The sequence below is a fragment of the Ursus arctos genome, unplaced genomic scaffold (assembly GCF_023065955.2).
Source record: "Ursus arctos isolate Adak ecotype North America unplaced genomic scaffold, UrsArc2.0 scaffold_4, whole genome shotgun sequence".
Classification (NCBI taxonomy): Eukaryota; Metazoa; Chordata; class Mammalia; order Carnivora; family Ursidae; genus Ursus; species Ursus arctos.
Genome location: NW_026623056.1, coordinates 16162652 through 16185912, shown reverse-complemented (window position 1 = coordinate 16185912; position 23261 = coordinate 16162652). Strand labels below are relative to the sequence as shown.

At 36.1% G+C, this 23261-nt stretch overlaps 1 protein-coding gene across 29 annotated transcripts in view; it reads right to left on the bottom strand.

Moving 5' to 3' along the window:
• Positions 1 to 23261, bottom strand: part of KLHL24 (kelch like family member 24) — a 38839-nt gene that overhangs the window by 14502 nt on the left and 1076 nt on the right. For 5 of the 29 annotated variants that reach the window (XM_026497736.4, XM_057306530.1, XM_057306525.1 and 2 more), the window contains 5 exons: positions 19232 to 19354; positions 18048 to 18110; positions 10355 to 11331; positions 1812 to 1996; positions 726 to 844 (listed from right to left, as the gene is read on the bottom strand). In XM_026497736.4, coding sequence (XP_026353521.1) covers positions 726 to 844; positions 1812 to 1996; positions 10355 to 11274 — 1224 coding nt within the window. In that variant the 5' untranslated portion in view covers positions 11275 to 11331; positions 18048 to 18110; positions 19232 to 19354. Of the gene's footprint in view, positions 1 to 725; positions 845 to 1811; positions 1997 to 10354; positions 11332 to 13421; positions 13515 to 18047; positions 18111 to 18346; positions 18541 to 19227; positions 19355 to 23261 lie in introns of all 29 variants that reach the window. The other 24 variants (XM_026497727.4, XM_048214846.2, XM_057306524.1 and 21 more) reach the window with 9 other exon arrangements.

Below are 23261 nucleotides of genomic sequence, written 5' to 3'. Positions count from 1 at the left end.
GTTTGGAAACCACTAGTCCACAAAAGCTTTTCAAGTTAGTAAGGACAGAGAATGGTTCAGAACCAACATATATTTATTTATTTATTTTTTAAAGTGGGCTCCACACCCAGCATGGAACCCAACACGGGGCTTGAACCCTGAGATCAAGACCTGAGCTGAGATCAAGAGTCGGACGCTTAACTGACTGAGTCACTCAGGTGCCCCCCCAAATTATATATTTTTAAACATTTATTAGCTGCAGTCAATAATCAGTTTTCTTTAAAGTATATTGGTGAATTTGTCTTAACACTACTTTAAATTTCTTTTGCCCCTAACTTATATAAAGAAGAAAAGATAAAATAACATCAGTCTAGATAAATATATCTCTCTGCCTGACTGTCAAAGTCAGTAAAGGGAAAAAGATTGCTTGGATTAGGCACTGGTCTGTTTTTGTACTCGATGTCACTCCTTTATTTTCCAATGCTTCTTAGGCATTCAGACTCCAATGGAGCATGAAAAGAGAAATGGGCTGCACTGCTACAAATTCCAAATTGGGAGAACAAAATCTCCATTCAAAAGTACAGTGTCAAATTGTTTATATCTTCAGTTTATCTACTGAGGTTAGAAATGGAAGGAAATACAATTTGAATCCAAAATACCCAGAGAGTGAGTAAGATGAAGGATTTAACTGTGGTATTTATTTTGGAAACGTGCCAGCAATAGTAATAAAAAGTGGTTTCTCTTACTTTACCAAGGAGGACAGCCATTTTGTGACGCCATCTGCCTTTATTTAGAGAAGCAACTCTGATCCAAATATTTAGTTGTGAGTTATAAATCCACACATCACGTCCATTGATTCTTCCACCTTTAAATGCAAAACAATGTACACAAGATAATACGTATATCACCAAAGGATTTATGCTCAAGGCATGGATAATTATAACATAGGATTTATTCACCCAGGCTAAGAATTTGTGAATTCAGTTTAATAAACGAAACAAGGACCCTCTTAAAGCTTAATGGAAACAGTTCTACAGAACAGATTTAAACTTTGCCAATTGTTATCTTGAGAATTATAGGCCCCAAGTAATAAAATGCAGAATATGAATTTTACAAATGTCTAAGACTATTAATGTGAATCAGACATCAGAAGCACCCAAACAACAGAATTATTTTAAAAAGATTTTTTAAAATCACCCATTTTTTCGAAAGCAAACCACTGTACAAAATAAAGTATGTGTTGTAATATTGTTCAGCATGTAGTAATAGAGTAACTCCAAAGCTGGTAAAATTATTAACCAAATAACAGACTCAGGACCGTTGATAATGTAGTTATACTTTGTATAAGTCTGTCGTTTTACTGTCTCAGATTTTAGATGTAACGTCACATAAAAGAAGTTTAAGTTAAGAAGTTTAAGGAAAATCCTATTTCATAAACTTTGGGGAGAATTTCAGAAAACCTGGGTGGATCAGAGATGCTTAATTAATTCTGCGAGTAATTTTCACTTTGCATACTTTACTGTGTTCCTTAAAACGGAGTTAACGGGTAAAAGCTTTTTAAAATTATACCGTATCCTACATGCATTTGAGAGTACTTAAAATAGGGCGATTAAAGGCATTTTTCTGGTGCATCTTTTATAAATCATTCTGGATCATCTTGAGCCTGTGTTTAAGAGCAAAAAGTCATTTTCGGTTTTATTTGTTGTATAAACTGATCTGCTGAAAGTGGGCATATTCCCCTTTCATGATTTTCTTCTGAGACACTACTATTGTTTGAAACAGCCAAGCTGTGTTCAAATTCAAAGTACCTACTGTAATAATTCTCTATTTACCTGAAACAAGAATGTCATTCCTTAGAGCACAGACTGCATACTCTGATTTGGTAAATTCTGGAAGCTTAGCCAAAGACTTCCATTCTCCTGTCACAGGATCATAGCACTCAGTATATGGAAGATTAAATCCTCCAACCCGTTCACAGCCTCCAACGACAACTATCACTTCAGAATAGCCAGTTGACCTAAAATAATTATAAGAATGTATAAATAATAAAATACACTCAAGATTGTTGAAAACTCTAAAAACATACCATTATCATAAAGACAGAACACTATTATAAAGTAAACAGTTAAATTTATTCTCTGAGCATGTGCCAAATAATACAGGCTGCTAATGACTTTGAGAACATTTGCTTGGGATTTAGAGACGACATTTTCCACAGAAAATTTCTTTTTTTTTTTTTTCTTAAGATTTTATTTATTTATTCGACAGAGAGAGACAGCCAGCGAGAGATGGAACACAAGCAGGGAGAGTGGGAAAGGAAGAAGCAGGCTTCCAGTGGAGAAGCCTGATGTGGGGCTCGATCCCAGAACGCCATGATCACGCCCTGAGCCGAAGGCAGACGCCCAACGACTGAGCCACCCAGGCGCCCCTATGGGTACTTTTTTCCTATGAGTTTTGCCTTACAAATTATAAAACAGACAGTCCAAAGATCCTACCTAACTCAAATGGAATCCTGGTAATAGTAAGGATGATTTTCAAATGCAGTTTTGCAGTAATTCATATATGTATAACCATACTAAGGTAACATAATGTGGGAAAATGGTGATTTTTCATCAGATTGCTAGTTCTTTTGTGTTTTTTTTTAAGATTTTATTTATTTATTTATTTGAGAGAAAGAGAGAGAGAGAGAGAGAGAGCAAGAGCAGGAGGAGGGGCAGAGGAAGAGGGACAAGCAGACTCCCTGCTGCGCGGGGTACCCAATGCGGGGGCTTGATCGCAAGACCTGGAGGTCATGATCTGAGCTGAAGTCAGACACTTAACATACTGAGCCATCCAAGCACCCCAGATTGCTAGTTCTAAAGAAACTCATTCATAGTCTAAACGAAGTACCCTTTAAAGGAGTGTATGTTTTTGTTCAGAAACGATTTTTAAGATAATTTTTTCAAGTTAAGTACATTAAAGTAATTCAAATCAAAACACTGAGCAGTCACTTAAAGTGTTAACAGAGTTTATAACAAAGAATGTTAAAGGAAAAAAAGCAATACAAAAAAATTGTACAGAAGGTCTGATCAATACTATGTAAAAAGTGTGTCTGGAAAGAATATACCAAAGTGCTAATAATGGTTATCTCTGGATAGCGTGGCTTCCTTCTTTCTATCAACACAATTTTCAAAACGATAATGAGCAGGGACCATTTTTAGAGTGGAAAAAACATTTAGAGCACTAAGAGAATCCTAAGGTTTATGTTAATCATGGACTTTTTTTATTTTGTAGTTTAAATTTTTTTAGATAGATACAGGAAAAACTAAAAGCTTATCCAAGTTTTTTGTTGTTATTCGTAAGGCTCAATAGAAAGTTCGGAATTTTAAAATTAGTTGGTTTTTATATTTTTTTCACAAATAAAATGAAAAAGGTCCTGTACTACATCTTACGGTTGTTACAGTTTTAATCTCATGAAGCAGAATGCTAAGAATCCCTCTTCTCTTAATTTGAATGTGGAAAGAAAAAGACCACATCAGAACACTGATTTGTAGTTTTAGTCAGTATGATGTTTCACAATTTTAGAAAAAAAATAAAATTAACCAATACTGGTATGTCACTTTAAAAGAGATACTATATTCTAGCTACATTACTCATAGCTTTTTCAACTAATAAGCATTAGTTCCTGTTCCATGCCAGGCATACTTTTCCATTATAAAATCAGGAAAATATATTGTAGAAAAGAATCCTGCTCATAGATGTAATAAAAATTACTTTTAGGAACCCAGCAAATCATATAACCCTAATCTAGTATTTAGTAAGACATTATCAGAAGAACTGAAATATTATCAATACCATTTTCCAAATAATTCCAAAATGAAACTATTAAAGTAAATAGAGAGTAACACCAGATACCTGGTATAACTATTAACTTATCCTTCTTTCCATAAAAGTATCATTTCCTAAAATTACACTTTAAATACCTCTAAAACAAATCCATGTGATTTTCCTCAAAGCCTTACTTATTGATTGATCAAAACAAAAGTTGCTAAATACTGTCACTGGGGTTCAACCACTCCCAATTATTTTAATATAAAATCAAAGTAACTATTATATATTATAGAATTGTGTTTTATACACTTGCCTTATAACATTTTATTTATTTTTACATTTTTTTTTAAAGAGACAGAGAGCAGAAGTGGCATCGGGGGTGGGGGGGGGGTCAGAGGTAGAGGGAGAAAGAGAATCTCAAGCAGGCTCCACACCCAGCATGGGGCTCAATGTGGGGCTCAATCTCAAAACCGTGAGATCACAACCTAAGCCAAAATCAAGAATCAGACCACTTAACCAACTGAGCCACTCAGGTGTCCCACATTTGATTTATAGTTTCTCTTTGCTTAAACTTGCTTTTTTCAAGACTTCTTAGCCTAATAAACATATATTGTCTGTTTTTGTACCTTGGAATAAGAAGAGAAAATTGCACCAAAAACTAATGGCTAAAACAATCAGTCCCACTAAAGGATCATTTCAGTGTCTACTGGAAATGTGTTTTTATCTGAAAGGATCAACAAACTGGTAATTTTGCCTGTACTGAAGGTCCTACTTGCAACCAAATGGCTCTAAACTTTAAGAGACGAGTCTGGTGTTCTCATCAGAGACTGTTAATCCGGTAAAAGTTATTTTTAGGGATGTCTGGGCGGCTCAGGTGGCTAAGTGACTGACTCCTCGTCTTGGCTCAGGTCATCATCTCAGGGTTGTGGGAACAAGCCCTGCATCGTACTCCCAGCTCAGTGGGGAGTCTGCTTGAGTTTCTCTTCCTCTGCCCCTCTTCCTGCTTGCACGAGAGCTTGCTCTCTAAAATGAATAAATCTTTTTCAAAAAGTTTTTTTTTTATTTCTTGAGCTTGGAAAAATTTTTATTGAAGGCAGGGAGATGACTGCCTTTAAGGAAATAAATTACTCCAGGTGATAATGGCAACTGGAACAAAAAGGCAGCCCAGATGACAGTATAGGATGAATAAAGTCTGAACCCCCTAAACCTTTTTTTAGAGTGAACATCATTTTATTAACGCTCTAAAGGGAAAATCCTGATTTTGCTGTGATAAAATAGCAAATATTTGTTGTTTTAGTATTAAATCTTATTATTTGTTCCTGGGAAAGTATGACAACTAAATTCTTTTTTTTTTTTTTTTTTTTACTATGGCAAATATTGTTTTTTAAAAAATCATTATCCTCTTTTATCATGAATTTAAGAAAAGATCACATTAAAAGATTACATTCTTTGATTTATGTGAAAGATAAAATAATTCTCTCTCTCTGCCCCTCCCCCTGGCTCATGCTCTCTCTCTCAAATAAAATTTTAAAATCTCTAAAGAAAAAAAGAATCTCAAAAGGCAAAATACAGGACTTGTTGGCTGAAATAAAAGACCTACTTACTACTAAAGCCAAATATGCCAGAGGTAGGCCAACTAATTCTCATCAATAAAAATGGGAACGGTTAATGGCTAATAGGAAGAATAACTGAACATATTTAAAAAGCACAATAGGAAAGGCAGTGTTTTCAAATAGCAGGCAATTGGAAGAAAGAAGGTAATGATATTAGTAATATAATCTATTCACCATTCCAAGACTCAAAAATATCTGAAGACAGAGCCATCAAACAAAATAATGAACAAAATAAGAGATATGAGACTTGAAGCCCTAAAGAGACCACATGGTTCTCTAGTCTGTAAGGTATGACAGTTACTAAACTCAATATTAATACATCTAAAGAAAGAACTACGTATCAAAAGAGGGATTGGTTAATCAAAGAAGCAATAAGTAAATGAATGAAAAAGTAAATAAGCACAGAGGCAAACATCTCCTGTGCCCATTCAAGTTCTTGTCTAAGGGAAAGAGAATCTTAGCTTAGCTAATTTGAACATTACTGGTTTTTTGGTAAGAATATTTTTATGGTGGGTGAGACTTCCTCAAGCTATACTAGCTGAGAGGACTCCAGTTCTAAAGATCTACTAACGCCCTTTGTTTGGATTCCATGCTTGCCAAACAACCTTTGAAAACTTTGGCTTCCCACTTAGGGATGTGTCCATAGTAAAGGAATATGCTAAACAGACTGGCTTAAAGATCTATACGTGCCAATGTGGAATAATCTCCAAGATACTTATAAATGATAACAAGATGCAGAACTGATGTATAAAAACAAGTAGGGAGGTATGTGTGTATACACGCACATCTAGAATATATACACACACAAAGAATATTTTTAAAGAGTTCAAAAAACTGGTAACAGTGGTATCCTTTGGGGAGAACTGATATATCAAGGATCAGGTAGAGGGAGACTTACATATATACTTTCATGAAAAATGTTTGAGTTAAAAATAAAACTGGGGGACATCTGGGTGGCTCAGTCAGTTAAGTGTCAGCCTTTGGCTCAGATCATGATCCCAGGGTCCTGGGATCTAGTCCCGTAACGGACTCCTTGCTCAGTGGGGATCCTGCTTCTCCCTCTGCCTGATGCTCCCCTGCTTGTGCTCTCTCTCTGACAAATAAATAAATAAAATCTTAAAAAAAAAAGAAACAATTAAAAAATTTTTTAAAAAAATAAATAAAAATGAACTAATGTGGAAAAATGGTAAACTATGCATCCTATACTATAGTAGATTATCATCCTTAAGAGGGACCGGAGAAAAATTCAGAACACTGAATTTTAAAATACTATTTCTTAAAAAAAAAATCTTAATCAGGGGCGCCTGGGTGGCTCAGTCGGTTAAGGGTCTGCTTTCCGCTCAGGTCATGATCCTAGAGTCCTGAGATCGAGCCCCACCTCAGGCTCTCTGCTAAGCAGGAGCTTGCTTCTCCCTCTCCCTGCCTGCTCCCCCTGCTTGCACTCTCTCTGTCAAATAAATAAAATCTTTTTAAAAAATCTTAATCATAATCTTTGTGCTCTTATTGGTTTCCAATAGGAACTTGAACCTTGTCTTCATTATGGACACAATTTTCATTATATAATAACTGATTGGAGACAAGAAGTAATAGAAAGTATTAGAATATTAATTAATTCCAACCTCAAAATGACAAGCTTATTAAATCTTAGGGATCTCTATTGCTCAATGGAATGTGGCAAAGAGCATCAATTTTTTCTATAGACAAGAACAAATTATTCTTAAAATAAACCATTTGATATCAAGCATATGTGTCTTTCAAACCACATTACCAATTCTGTAAAAGTAGAGCACAAATTTACAATGTATTTTGATTATTTTCTTCATGAAACCAGCAAAAATTTTTACTGTGCATTTTTGTAATTCTAGGTTATGTACTTTTCATTTCGTATTTCCAATCCTCACAACTGGATGTAAAATACATTTTACAAATCAAATAATTAAGTGAATTGGAAAATCATCTATGTATTATCTAAGCCTAATTACCTTTAGACTGCAGTCTGATTCCATTTATGTCATATTTTTATAAATAATGTTAATAATAAATAACTTATTTGATTTTACAACATATATCCCTTGGTCCCTAATTCTATCCTATGCATATATAGGAGATATATGCTGGAAAGTTACTATTAGCCCTATTTGACCCAAAGCCCTTCAAGCCCTTCTGTCTGCTAAAAGGGGAGTCTGTTTGAAAAAATACACAATTTTCCCTTTAGAGGGATACTGTGTGTCCAGAAAAGTTCTGGAACAGCCCCAAAGCTATTCATCATTCTTTTTTTTTTTTTTTTTAAGATTTTATTTATTTGAGAGAGTGCGAGAGCACACGAGCAGGGGGAGAGGGAGAAGCAGGCTCCCCCCCCGCCCCCCTTCCCCGAGGACCCTGAGAACATGACCTGAGCTGAAGGCAGAGCTACTGAGCCACCCAGGCGCTCACTGTTCAGCAATCTTAATCAATACATTTAAGAACCTTGGTCTCTCACATTTTAAAGCTTAGCCCATGTTTCTAAATAGTCCTTTAAAAAAATAACAACTTAAAAAAATTAGTATATTTATATAATAAAATTCTATGTTTTTTGCCCTTTGTTAAAAAACTGAGAGTCAAATATATTTCTTTCTTACAAAGCAATTATTACTTTGCACTAAATTCAGTTGACTTTGAAGAAAAAATGTGCTCTAACCCTAATACGAAGAAGTATTAATTTTTTATAATAATAATTACCCAATATTGTATCCAATTATAAAAAGTTCAGACTGTCAAGTACTGGGAGTTTTCTTTAAAGATTTATTTATTTGAGAGTGAGTGTAAATGCGCATGTGAGCGTACAAGCGGAGTGCGGGGGGGGGGGGGGGAAGAGGGAGAGGAAGAGAGAGTCTTAGACTCTGAGCTAAGAGAGGAGCCCCAAGTGGGGATCGATCTCAAGACCCTGAGATAGGACCTGAGCCGAAACCAAGAGTCGGATGCTTAACCAACCACGCCAACCAGGAACCCCTGGGAGTTTTCTTAAGTGGGGTCAGATCTACACTACACTATATAACTAATAATAGCTAGTAATTTTTAAGTACTTGTATGCACCACTTTCGATGATGAGTACCTTAAGGATTATTGCAGTTAGTAGTTTCAAAGGCAGAACCTGTGAAATAAATACTATTTATCATCATTCTCACTTTCCATATGAGGAAAGATTAAATCTTGCTATATTCAAACTACAGTAGACTTTAAAGACATGCTATCTCATCATATGCTGAATTTTAATCACATCCCAAAACAGTAATGATCAAAATCAAAGCTAAAATTTTGGTTTGAGAACTACACTCTAGTAAATTTATAGGAAAAGTGGAGATGATATGAGAAAATAAAAATAAATACCAGTTTTGCAACAATGTCAATATATTTAACACTACTGAGTGGTACAAGTATTAAAATTGGTTAAGATGATAAATTCAAGTTATGTTTTTTACCACAATTTTAAAAAAATTAGCTTTGTTAGAAAAATATTATGTTCTTTTTTTTTTTTTTTTTTTTAAGATTTTATTTATTTGTCAGGGGCGCCTAGGTAGCGCAGTCGTTAAGCGTCTGCCTTCCGCTCAGGGCGTGATCCCGGCGTTCTGGGATCGAGCCCCACATCAGGCTCCTCCGCTGGGAGCCTGCTTCTTCCTCTCCCACTCCCCCTGCTTGTGTTCCCTCTCTCGCTGGCTGTCTCTCTGTCAAATAAATAAATACAAGCTTAAAAAAAGAAAAAGATTTTATTTGTCAGAGAGGGAGAGCGAGAGAAAGAGCACAAGCTGGGGAAGCTGCAGGCAGAGGGAGAAGCAGGCTCCCTGCTGAGCAAGGATGCAGCACTTGATCTCAGGACCCTGGGATCACAACCTGAGCAGATGCTTAACCGACTAAGCCACCCAGGCGTCCCAAAAGATCCTTTACTATATTTCTCACAATAGCCATTTCTTGCTTATTCACAGTATAGTACATTTAATATTATTCCTTCAATTATTAACACATGGATATTATTTTTCTATAGCTTATAAATTAAAATCTGTATGTTTTACTGAAATAATGCACTATAAGAAGATATAAGGGTAATACTGAATTGAATTCCTACCTCTAAATATATTTTCCAAATTCTAATGATGATATATAATCAGATTATAATCAGAAAAATATTTAAAAATTAAGATTGACATTAAATAACTGTGACAATGAGAAGAGATCTGAAACCTGGGTTTTACATCAAGAATCCACTCAAAATACACCAGCTTACTTACTTCACCTTTATATTTCAAGTTGCCTGTTAGGAAAAAAGGAAGTCTGTGAATTTGCCAATTGTGTGTTTTGTTTTTTTCCTTTAAAGATTTATTTATTTATTTATTTATTTGAGAGAGAGAGAGAGAATCTCAAGGAGACTCCCGTCTGAGTGCAGAACCCAATGCAGGGCTTTATCTCATGACTCTGAGATCATGATCTGAGTTGAAATCAAGAGTCAGACACTTAACCAACTAAGCCAACCAGGCACCCCTGCCAATTGTTTTTTATATGTAGAGGCAGTTACAAGAGAGTCTGCCAAAGTCTTCGGTCTACTTTATATCCAAAGACTCTTTGGAAAGAAAAGTGGAATCATTTGGGATCCTACAAAGATTAAGAGAAATAAACAGAAACATATTGAGATGTTCACAGTTGCAAAGACCCTTTGCAATACCCATTCATTGCTCAGAATAACAAAGAATGATACTGTTGAATCTAGTCTTCACTGGGAAAGACTTTTTAATTTTTTTTTTTGAAGGGGAGAGACGTTTTAATGATTTACATAATGAAAAACAAATCTTAAATTATGAAAAGCCACATGTAGACCATACATATAAATGACTACGCTGAGATTTCACTCAGGAGGTTTTAAATATTCAAAAAATAAAAACTTTTGTTAATTATGTTGTAGTTCATTCATAAAGTTTTCTCACCTGCGTGGCCTAGTCCTTGGGGACATCATTTCATTCCCAAGTATGTGGTACCGTCTTGCTTCATGCAACAGCTGATAACACTCAGGAGAATTCTGGATCAATTGGTCCACCTCAACTGTTTGGACAAAGTAGTTGGGATGCAACAGAGGGAGTCTCACATGTGTCAGGAGCTCATGTAACAGTGGTCTTCTTAGATCAACAGCACGATAGACCCAACGCATGACAGCTTCAAAAACCATCTCCTCTTTACCAATAACAAGTTCATCACTACAAATATAATCAATAAGTTCATCTTTGTCAAGCTCAAGAAATTCTTCATGCTGCGACACATCCTCAAAAGTCTGTAATGCAAAATTCTTGCATTTTGTGAAGAGTGTTTTGAGAGAATGGGTATCAGCAAAGCGCTGGATTCCTAAGCAGTTACAAGGATCAAGTTGCTCCTCTAAGAATTTGGCACAAGCATCACGGAGAACACTAATCTGAAAGAGGCTTGATGTTTCAAAGAGATATTGTACATTCTCTGTAGTGATCTTTACCTTTCCAGTATAAACATACTGCAAAAAACATTCCATAGCTTCAGCTAAAATACCATTGATCTCAACCAACATTTCTCGGCTTTCTCTGTGGTCATTACAAAACATAGCTCTGAAGTAGCTACTACAAGCTGAGAGAACGGCTCTGTGGCAAGGAAATTCTTTGCCTTCCACACAAATGATGACGTCTGTGAATAAGCGGCTGTCTCGGAATTCATTGAATATCTGGAGTATGTTTTCAGCATGGGATGATCCTGAAGAGAAGTCAAAAAACTCATGGCCTGTCAGAGATTTAGGGTCCATTTCAAAAACTTTACGCTTAGTTGCTGGGGAATCACGCACCCCGAGATCCTCTCTGTTTAGTCTTCGTCCCAATATTAGTACCATTGTTACATCAGTTGACTATATAATTGTTGAGAAATGTTAAGGATCTCCTTTATGTGGCTAAACGTGGGGGGAAAAAAAAGGAAAACATTTCAATATATAAAAAATTCAGCACTCAAACTACATAGTCTCATTCTGATGTAAACATTATAACAAAATCACATACTTAATATATCTTATATGGAGTGTAGAATACTATCTCAATAAGAACCGATGAATAAAAATTTGCATTATGGGCACAATTTAAGCCCACCCTCCAAAAATATTATATACTTTTTGAATTATTAATTACATCTCCCCTTTACACAACTAGGTTTTATCTACTGACTGTAGAGTTAAGTCTGAATGCTGTAAGATAAAGAATTTGACTACATTCAGAATCCTAATATAGATGTTTATTATCTTAATATAATATTGTGAGAGAGGAATTCAGTTATATCTATCAGTAGCTTTTAAAAATATGTATATTGGGGCACCTGGCTGGTTCAGTCACTACAGGATGTGACTCTTAATCTTGTAGTTATAAATTCGAGCCCCACATTGAGAATAGAGATTACTTTAAAAAAATGTATATTGTTTGACCAGCAAGTCCATTTCTAGCAATCTATCCTAAGGAAATAATCAGGAATATGTGGAGAGATTTATCTACAGAGATGTTCAGTGCTCTATTAATAGAAAATGCTTGTAACAGTCTAAATGCCCTACAATAGGAGATGAGTTAAACCATACTGCATCTTAAGGATTGAAGACAGTCTACAGAGCCATTTAAAATTATGTAGACGATATAATGACACAGGGAAGTATTAATCAGATAGTATGTTAAATAAAGTGGATCATAAAACATATGCTAAAAATAGAAAAAATTATGTATCAGTGTATCTTAGGGATAGAAAAAAGGAGCCACATATGCCAAAATGTTAAGTGATTTATCTTCTGTTTTCCTCTATTTCACCCAATTCCCACTATAAATATGTAGTATTTTGTTTTCAGACCTTTAAAACACATGTATCTATGCCCTTCTCCCTTTAGATTATAAGAAACATCCCAAACTTCTCTCAGAAATGAATATGAAAAGGTAAACTAATGGACTGAGGCACTGGGCTACAGTTATCCTGAGTTCTGATTTTTAAGGTGGTTCTTCCACTACTACTCTGTTTTCACATCTCCGTAAGTTAATATGTGATCCAAAATGTATCTGTAACTGGCTTACGAGCACTCGGAATAGCTCTCAACTATTCCCACGCTCTCATAATCTCATATACAATTTCTTCTAAAGGTCCCAGCTACTTTCTGAAACATTTCAACAGTCAGACATCCAGGCCTAACTAAGCCTAAAGAAGGCTTAAGAACATCAAAGATAACCCCCAAATGAAATGCCATTCTACATTCACAAGCCACAAATAAAATAGAGACTTGAGAGTTAACAATGTTAATTTAGAACTGTGTTTTGTGGGGCTCCTGGGTGGCCCAGTCAGTTAAGCCACTGACTCTTGGTTTCAGTTCAGGTCATGATCTCATGGGTCTTGAGATTGAGCCAGGGCAGGCTCCACGCTCAGCAGGGAGTCTGCTTGAAAGATTCTCTTCTTCCTGCCCCTCCCCCTGCTCATGTGTGCACACACGCACACTCTCTAAAAATAAATCCTTAAAAAAAACCCTGTATTTTGTATACCCCATCACATATTAAATTGTACCCCATTTTTAAAATCCTTATGTGACATAGTAAATAAGAAAATATGAAATATCAAAACCAAGAAGCAACTCCTCCTATTATATTTGCTTTCATATTCTGATTTATTCTTTTTTTTTAAAGATTTTATTTATTTGAGAGAGACTGCATGCACACAAGTGGGGGGGAGGAGGAGAGGGACAAGCAGACTCCCCACTGAGCAGGAAGCCTGATGAGGGGCTCATTCCCAAGACCCTGGGATCACGACCTGAGTAGAAGGCAGATGCTTAACCGACTGAGCCACCCAGATGCCCCATGATTTATTCTTATATTTGCCTTCTTTTCTTATCACTCTAATGACCCAGATACCCTAGTTACAAAATTCACTAGATCCTTCCAACTTTCATCAATTCCTTCACTGAGTGTATTTAATTTTGTCCCTTCCATTTCTAACATCATCAACAAACATTTATTGTGTGCCTACCATTGCCAGGATACTGTGCTTGGCCTTTGGTCTTCAGAGATGGAAGCTATTACTGGATATCACTGTTGAGGGCTTTTTTTTTTTTAAATATAGCTGAGACAAAGCATATTCACAAAAAGATAAATATAATAAGGCAGCATAAGCGAGATGATGCCACACTGGTATAGATAGCACGTTTCCACTTAAGTTTCTATTAAATGTTTTTTACCACTTCATATAAATTAGCACTTAATTTTTCTAAGTCCAGGTGATAGGATTTTCCCTGGGCAGATGTATACCAGGCTCTTCTAACTGTTATGGAAAAGTACCTGGTTGTAATAACATTTAAAGGACACCTAAATGTTTGCATGTACAAAATCCTTTCTCTTCCATTCTTCTTTTCAACTCCTAATTTTGCAAGTAAAGTCAGAAAAAAATTCAAGCAATTTTATCAGTCAAATGAAATAAAGATGCAAGTAAAACAAATACAGAAGCTGTATGCTAATGGGGAAATTCCTGCTGTGTTCATGTGGACTGTGTGGATTTAAAAAGTCCTAAAATGATCGAAGAGTCATTTCGGTTTCCTCTAAGAATTCTGGCAAAAACTGAGGAAGTTCTTGGAAATCTACCAAGTAAGGCTTTAGGAACTACTAAGAGCCAAATCTGTGTACTAATTGTGTATTAACTGGTTTGACGATACCATGGGGACTGTATTTCCTTACATTAAAAAACAAAACAGAACACTAATCTTTTTAAACTGCTTGCCATGTGCCGGCACTTTCTAAATTCTCTCTTTTTTAAAAAGATTTATTTATTGGGGCACCTGGATGGCTCAGTTGGTTAAGCAACTGATTCTTGATTGATTTCAGCTCAGGTCATGATCTTAGGATACTGAGATCCAGCTCCACAAGGGGCTCTGTGCTCAGCAGGCAGTCTGCTTGAGATTCTTTCCCTCTCCCTCTGCCCCTCCCCTGGTCCCTCTTTCTCAAATAAACAAATCTTTAAAAAAAATAAAAAGATTTATTTATTTATTTGAGGGGGGAGGGGAAGAGGGAGAGAATCTTCAAGCAGACTCCCCTCGCAGTGCGGAGCCCAACACGAAGCTTGATCTGGCCACCCATGAAATTACAACCCCAGCCAAAACCAAGAGTTGGATGCCCAACCAATGAGCTACCCAGGTGCTCCAAGTTTCTAAATTCTTCCTACAGATTTAATTTAAACCTCCCAACAAACTTATGAGGTTGTTACTACAATTAACAAGAAAAATTATTTATAGCCTTAGGGCTTTATACACAGGATTAAGACAGATTTTTCTAAATAGGTAGGAACGGTTTACAAAGTAAGTGGAAGACTGACAGGGATAAACTTTATTCTCACTTTTAAGGTTAAGAAAACAAACAAAATTTTAAGTATTCAAATATATATGTCATTTATTTTCTAAATATATAACAAAGTTTATAATATAATGAAACTGTTATATAGCAGTGGAAACTCACATAGAAGGCCTTTTTAAATAAACACACAGCTAAAAATACACCTAAGAGAATGCTTACGAATAACTGGTTTTTGGAGCAGTGTCAATTACTGGATATTTAGTCAGTAAAATTAGCTTTTCCTAAATTTGAGGGAGTATTTGTCTACACATATGTTATGGTCCAAGAAAGCCAGATCTTAAACTGTAATCTAATTATGTTTTGGAGGTTTTTACAGATTTGCCTAAGAATAAATCTTCTTTTGTTAACTTTAATACCTAAATGAATAAAATTACATGGGTTTAAAATATTTTACTATTAGTTTTAAAATGTATTATCATGAACTAAAAAAAAAGATGTTTCTTCCCATCTCTTTTGAGATTTTCCTGACTAGAGAGTTCATGTTTGCCTTACTTCAACTTCTTGGGTTATAGCTGCCCATGCATGAGTGTGCCGTCCACAAATACATGCACATATACATGGATAAATTCACTTACAGCACATATCATCACTTCTAAACTGCAAGCTCCCATACATGTGCAATAGCACATATCTCAAATATACTTTTAATCTGAAGTTACCTCAGTAATGGTTCAATACACAGAAACCTATCTCCCATAGATGAGAGGTCACTACTGTGCCCGAATGCCAATTTTTTGTTGTTGAAACTGAAAAAAGTTCAAAGCATGTAATATCACAAGTGATAACCATTTAATTATGATAAACATAAACAAATATGATATTGAATATAACTTATTTTAACCTTAATGCTTTACCAAGCTAAATTCAAATTATGGTTGAATTGGTCACAAGTCAGCTTCCCAAATCAAGAATTTATCTTCAAATCAGCTTACTTAATTTCTTATCGCATTTCAGGTTCAAAAAATTCACAAATTATTGTTTTTGACTGGTGGTGTTATTACTGGCATTACTGACAACAAAAATCTTGAACTTTATGCCTTTTCTGTTCTACATTTTGTTCTCTCAGTGTTTAAAGATTTTTTATTTATTCACTTATTTTGGGGGCAGGGAGCTCATGATCTACGGGAGGGGTAGGGAAAGGAAGAGAGAGAATCCCAAGTAGACTGTGCTGAGCACAGAGCCAGAAGCGGGGCACAAACCCACAAACCCGAGATCACAACCCAAGCCAAAATCAAGAGTCAGATGTCCAAATGACTGAGCCACCCAGGCACCCCTTCTCAGTATTTAAGTGAATGCAAAACAATGCAAGAGAATACAAACAAAACGCAAAACAAAATAACATACTGCAAGACCTAAGAATTTCCCTTTTGGCTAAAAGGGACAAGAAAGAAAACAAATGAAAAGATACTCTGCTTTCTGTATCCAATAATCTTACTGCATCTGGTATTTGTTATCTGGTATCTGTATCTGATAAATTTGGAGATGATAGATTGAGCAAGTTATGTATTAATACAAGGCTGATGAAACCTTGATAGGAGTTAAGGTTTTGTCTTTTTATGCTCTTTTCTGCCTCTTTTTCTCATAGCTGGTTCCTTGACTGTTGAGTGACAAGAGGTCTTCCACTGCTTTCTCCCAGTGTAAAACTGAAAATTCTGGATTAGAACAGCGATAAAATCACCTGCTATTACAAAGTATTCAACAGCAACAAGATACTTGTTTACTGCTTTGTATGTAGAGAGGCTATCTCAAAGATCTGGGCTGTTTCCCTCCAAGCACCTTTGGCCTGGCTTTCTGTACATCCTCACTTTCTCTAGACTTTCTGAGAACTCTCCCATTAACCAGTCTCCACAACACGAAATGTAATCACTTCCTATTGATGACAGGGTAAATAATTCACAGAGGAGGGTCTTAGAAATAGAAGATGCATTTTATTTTATTTTATTTTATTTATTTTTAAAGATTTTATTTATTTATTTGACAGAGAGAGAGACAGTCAGCGAGAGAGGGAACACAAGCAGGGGGAGTGGGAGAGAAAGAAGCAGGCTCCCAGCAGAGGAGCCTGACGTGGGGCTCGATCCCAGAACGCTGGGATCACGCCCTGAGCCCAAGGCAGACGCTTAACAACTGAGCCACTCAGGTGCCCCAGAAGACATTTTAAAGTGTGTCTTTTGGGCTTCCAGATGTAATTCACCAGCTTTTGTTTTTCCTTTTTACACAAAGTATTAATGGTTAAAAATGTAAAGACACGTTTACCACACCTCAGCGTACAGTATCTAATATAGGCTCAAGATTTATAATAAACGAATTTACACACAATCAAGCAAACATAAATTACAGAGAATTCTTCTAAAAATTTAGCAAATATCAAAGCATCATCATTCCCTTTAGGAAAAACTAAGCAACTAAGTAAGCATCTCTAGACAACGTAAGAGGGGAAAATGTTTGTTCCAGAGAAATATAATAACAAAGTCTGATCTAGATAAAGATAGCAAATGCAAGGGTGATCAGACTGTCATGTCAGCAACTGACTGCCAGTTGCATGATTTGTCTAGAAAAGCTAGTATCTGTCTTTCCCTCTCTCATTTCTTCAGGAGCTTTATTCCTGAAGCGACTCTCTCACTTGAAAGGAAGATTCTTCTTAACAGAAAGATTCTTCTGGTTAAAGGTACTCTAGGGTTTATTTCCAACTGCAGAACCCATGCATGTTGTAGACCTAGTTCCTGGTTGCTAGGTAGATTTAAAATTGTTTTTGGCCTATGTCTCAGAAAAATGAGGAGAGATAACTTATTTTAGTATCTCTAAGGCTAGAGAAAAATGTAGAAGAGGGATTGAGGATATGAGGGAGGAACTAAAAAGAGTGGATACTTCATTTCGTAACAGAAATGACTATGACACGGTTTTCTTTTATGATCCTGAGGCTAGAACTGTTCCCCATTACTCTGACTGGCTTAAGTAATCCCTGGTTAAAGAAAGGAAAATGGTTTAGATTCTCTAATAACAATGTTTAGTTGTGCGTTTTTTTTTTTAAGATTTATTTATTTGAGAGAGAGAGAGCAAGAGAGCGCGCAAGTGGGAGGGATGGAGGGAGAGAGAATCCCAAGCAGACTCTGCACTGAATGCAAAGCCCGACACAGAGCTTGATCTCAATGACCCTGAGATCACAAACTGAGCCAAAACCAAAAGTCAGACGCTTAACCAACTGCACCACCCAGGCGCCCCCTTGGATATTTTATAAATACTATAAATATAATACCTTTTTAGCATTTGCTTGTTCAAATCCCCAGTCAAAATATTTGTGTTGTTTTAATTTCCACACCTAAAATAAATGGAGAACAGCAATATATTATCAGATACTATTCACTTAATGCACAGTTGGCATTATTTACTAATATGTTGAAAAAAGTTTTTAGACTTCAGTTTCTGACTTTTGCATAGTTTAAAAGTTTACTTTTGTATAGGAAATCATTACTGAATAACAATTCCTTAAAGCAAATTAAAAATTTTATGCTGTTTTACATACAAATTAGTTTCTTTATTTGTCAACTTCCTTACTTGATATTATTATCTTGGAGTAGTTTCTTGAAAGATGAGTAAACAAAGATTTATGTCAGCAGCAAGCTAATCGTTAGGTGGCACTGAGATGACAAAATATATATCCTGTGATAATTCTGCAATGGATATTTGAAGAGTGTCTGGTAACTGAGGTCTCATCTGAGTTTGGGGCCATTAAATAATTCCGAGTTGGTCTATCAATAGTATAAAAATTGACAGTTTAGTCATTACGTATTATCATATCGGAATCAATTTGAGAAAATCAGAAAATGTCTTGGTAATTCAAGAAAAAATTTAGTTTTTAATCCTTAGTTATCTAAATTATCCATATAGAATCTCAAATAATTATTTTAGAATACATAAATGCATTATTATATATACATTTTAAATGTTTCCTTACTCCCGGAAGTAAGTCTAACTTGTGTGTGCCCTTGGTAAAGAATACTTCAACTTGGTCAAATTAGGAGATTGTTAATCCCAGCTCAGTAAGTGTTTTTTCCCAGTGGACAATAAAATCCTGAGCAAATGTAGGCATCCAGGTCAACTGAAGAAACGTTTATTTTTCTTTCTGGCACTGGGGTCACAAATATTGGATTCAGATCCAATTCAAGACTCTACAGGGTTGGGGTACCTGGCTGGCTCAGTCAGTAGAACATGTGATTCAATCTCTGGGTTGTGAGTTTGAATCCCACACTGTATATAGAATTTACTTAAATAAATGAATAAACTTAAAAAAAAAAAAAAAAAGAACTCCAGGACTGATACTTTTCTACTAGCAAAAAACACAGACTGGAATAGATTTTCTCATGATTGATCTGGTCTAGAATTATTATTAAGGCAATTCACTAGGGCACTGAGCAGTGTTTTAAGGTAATACTTACCAACCTAATAGGTAAGGGCAAGGGACAGAGTCAGTATACAAAGTCCAAAGGAGTTATAATATCAGAATTGATAGAGAATGTAGCTGTACTGCAACCAAGCTTAATTTTCCTTTAGAATGCAGGAATCCTATACAAAATAAAGAAATTACCATCAGTCTTAAAGATAGTGTGGATTAAGGAGGAGCTTTAAAGACTAATAAATACCAAACAGCAAAGGAAACCAACATTTTCACTAATGTGGTCCCTACAACTAGTAGTAGTGAACTGCCACATACTATGCTCTACACTATTCCGTTTTCTCAAATTTAACTCTGAGTGCAGAAAACATAGCAGAGACAACCAGAAGACTAACCAAGAAGAGGTTTATCTTTAAAGATATATAAAGCTATATAAAGTAAAGCAAAAGAAGGAAAGTCAGAAAAGTGCAACATAATAAGTCCATTATTTAAGAATGACTAGAAAATTGTACTTAACATGGAGCTACATAAAACCACGCAGTTGTTATACATTTCAAATATTTTCACCCTATTTTCTCAAAAGCTAATTTATTTATTTGAACTATTCTATTTAATGACTTTTTAAAAACCATGGATTTACACTCTTAAAATTTCAATTTAAAGCTTTACTCTGGGAGCAGTGAGTGGTTCCTGAACCAAGTTTTACAAATGCAGTATTTAAAGTCCAGTCTTCAAGATGTTCTTTTCTTTTCTTTTGAGGAGAGGAAGAAGAGTTTATTTTACATAGCTAAATGAAAAATAATTTAAGAGATAGTAAATAAACAAGATTTTATTTTCAACATTTTAAATTTCTTAATGGAACCACCAAGAACATATTTACCCACCATCAGACATCAGAAACCAACTGACACTTAATTTCTTTGCCTAGGATTATAGCAATTAGTGATTATCCCTTATTGACTAGAATTCAACCGGTCAATACATTCTGACTATGATTAATGAGAGAAAAAAATAAGAAGTGTCTAATGTTGAAAAATTTAGCAGTACTTAAGCAATGTGTCAGACTTAACAAAAAAGAATACGATCTTAAATCACAGAACAAAAAAATCAAGTATCTTCAGTGTTTCTCTCCCTTGCCTTAAAACTTTTGGTTAATAATATTCCCCAACCCACAAAGGAAAAAAAAATGTTAATTATCAAACATCACACCTGCTATCAAGCTGCCTATTGAGCCTACGCACGCTTCTCACTAGACTTAACGTGTAAACTTAATGTCATTTGGTTTTACCCTGCTAACATGCTTCTTTTAGGTACTTAATGCATTGTTCTATATTAAAATTAAACGAAATCTGCAAGGACACTACCCTCTGCTCTGCCACTCGAACAAGTTTGAGAGCTAGTATTTCAGATGACTTCTCTATGTATAAAAATATCTTTGTCAGTGATTTTTATTTATCTTAGTGACACAAATTATTTACAGAAATAACTTTTAGAAACTATTGAGTAAAGAGTAAAGCCTAATCACTGTTTTTTTGAAAGGCAGGCTCCACACTGGGTATGGAGCCTAACGTGGGGCTTGACTTCACAACCCCACGAACGAGACCTGAGCTGGAATCAAGAGTCAGACACTTAACCAACTGAGCCACCCAGGTGCCCCAGGCCTAATCACTTTTATTTATTTTTTATTTTTTTTAAAGATTTTATTTATTTATTTGACAGGATAGAGACAGCCAGCGAGAGAGGGAACACAAGCAGGGGGAGTGGGAGAGGAAGAAGCAGGCTCATAGCGGAGGAGCCTGATGTGGGGCTCCATCCCAGAACTCCGGGATCACGCCCTGAGCCGAAGGCAGACGCTTAACCGCTGTGCCACCCAGGCGCCCCCGGCCTAATCACTTTTAAACATCCATTCAGTAGACTTTAAGGTGTGCCAAATGCTGAAAAATTACAAGCCCCTGGGTAATGAATTTAGGCAGAGTGACAAACTCATCAATTAAAAGTTTAGCTATTGTGTTTTTAATGGTAGAAAGAATAAAGGTTCTAAAACATCAACAGCTGTCAGATGGCCACATTTTTAGTTACACAATCAGAATCATACAAAATGTATTTTTCATATAATTAGATGGATATACTTATAAGGCTATTTTACTTACATTTTTCAGCATACAGTCCATATCTAAATATTTATTGAAAAAGGATGTCCCAAATTTCTAGGTAAAAGTATATACAAAAATAACCACTGTCATTTATTTAATAGTATTTATTTTTCACAGGCTTGACTTTGGGGTTTTAATGAAATGGCAGAAAAACAGGGAAGTTAAAGTTTTTTTTAAAAAAACCATTAAGGGGGCACCTGGGTGGCTCAGTCATTAAGCGTCTGCCTTTGGCTCAGGGCGTGATCCCGGCATTCTGGGATCGAGCCCTGCTTCTTCCTCTCCCACTCCCTCTGCTTGTGTTCCCTCTCTCGCTGGCTGTTTCTATCTCTGTCAAATAAATAAATAAAATCTTTAAAATAAAATAAAATAAAATAAAAAACCATTAAGGTTTTAGCAACTTGAACAAAAGCTAGGAAAGTTTAAATTAAAACTTACAGCCTTAATTCAAAATATTTCTTTTTCCTGTTCTGAGACTAAGCTTTGTCTAGATAAGCAGGCTTTTGACTCTCGATTTTTAAAAAAGGTTAGAGGTTTGCAGTTTGTACAGTTAGCGTATTTAGATATGCTAAATGCCCTCAATGCACAAGTGATGAGACACTTAGGGATCCCAGAAGCTACCCTTCTGGTGTAGTCATCTCCACTCCAACATTAAAAATATATTAAGAATGCATAACAAATGAGAACTGTTCATATGCAGTTCATGCTTCACCCAGAGAACTCCATCTACCTTCTACAAATATGCATTAGGTCTTGGGTGAATTCCTACAAATTTACAGGAAAAGAAAACCTGATAAAGCCCAATTACCCTATTAACTCATGAAATTAGGCAAACTGCATCTTCAACACATTATGGCTACAGTGATTTTCTTGGAGATTTTATTAATGCCCTCTTAATTTACAATTTTAAAACAACACATCTGAAATTTACTCAAATTTTGAATCCCCGAGTGTGCCATAGTTCTCTAAACAAGGAAAATAATTTATCTAAACTAGGGTATAGAAGACTCTTAACTTTTAGGAAAATATGCGTAAGCTACCTCTTTTTTTTTTTTTTAATGATTTTTTATTATATTATGTTAGTCACCATACAGTACATTCCCGGTTTCCGATGTAAGGCTCGATGATTCATTAGTTGTGTATAACACCCAGTGCACCATGCAATACGTGCCCTCCTTACTACCCATCACCGGTCTATCCCATTCCCCCACCCCCCTCCCCTCTGAAGTCCTCAGTTTGTTTCTCAAGCTACCTCTTTTTAAAAGTAGAATTCTAATTTTAATCTTGGTCGACACTAGGCAGATTTTTAAATTTATTTTACATTTCTAATAAAAATCAAACTCAGCTGGTGTACCTAAAAGGCTATAGCAGCAAATACTAAAGCGTAATTCTTAAAAAGCTGCTTGAAACCAAGTGATTAATCACTAAAATCATTTGTGAATAGTCACTGCCTCGGGGGTGAGTGAGGCATCCTAAAATATGACGTTAAGGTCCTTATTTCGCTACTTAAACCTTGTTTACAGAAGCAGCAAGGCCAATTTCGTAAGAGGACTTCTTTCCCACCATCTCCGTAATAAAGCGACACTAGTTAAAGGGAGCTAATTTTCCGGTCTTCGCAGGGCGGGCTGCGGCGGCCATCCGCTGCTGTCCCAGAACTGCCTAAGGCTCGGGCAGAAGCTGCGGCGGTCACCGAGGGACAGCAGGGTGGCTCGGCCTCTAGCTCCAGTCCTTCCGCGCGGGAACGCGCGCCGCTAGCTCCAATTGGGCCTCAGCAGCACCAGAAGCGAGAGCGCGCGCTCTCGCGCGTCCTCCAGATCACCTTCAAAGGGGCGGAGAACTGCTTGGGCATAGCGACTAGACACCCGCCAATAAACACTCGGAACTTGCCCCGTCGTCCCGCCCGCAGTCCGCCGCAGGCGCCCAATCC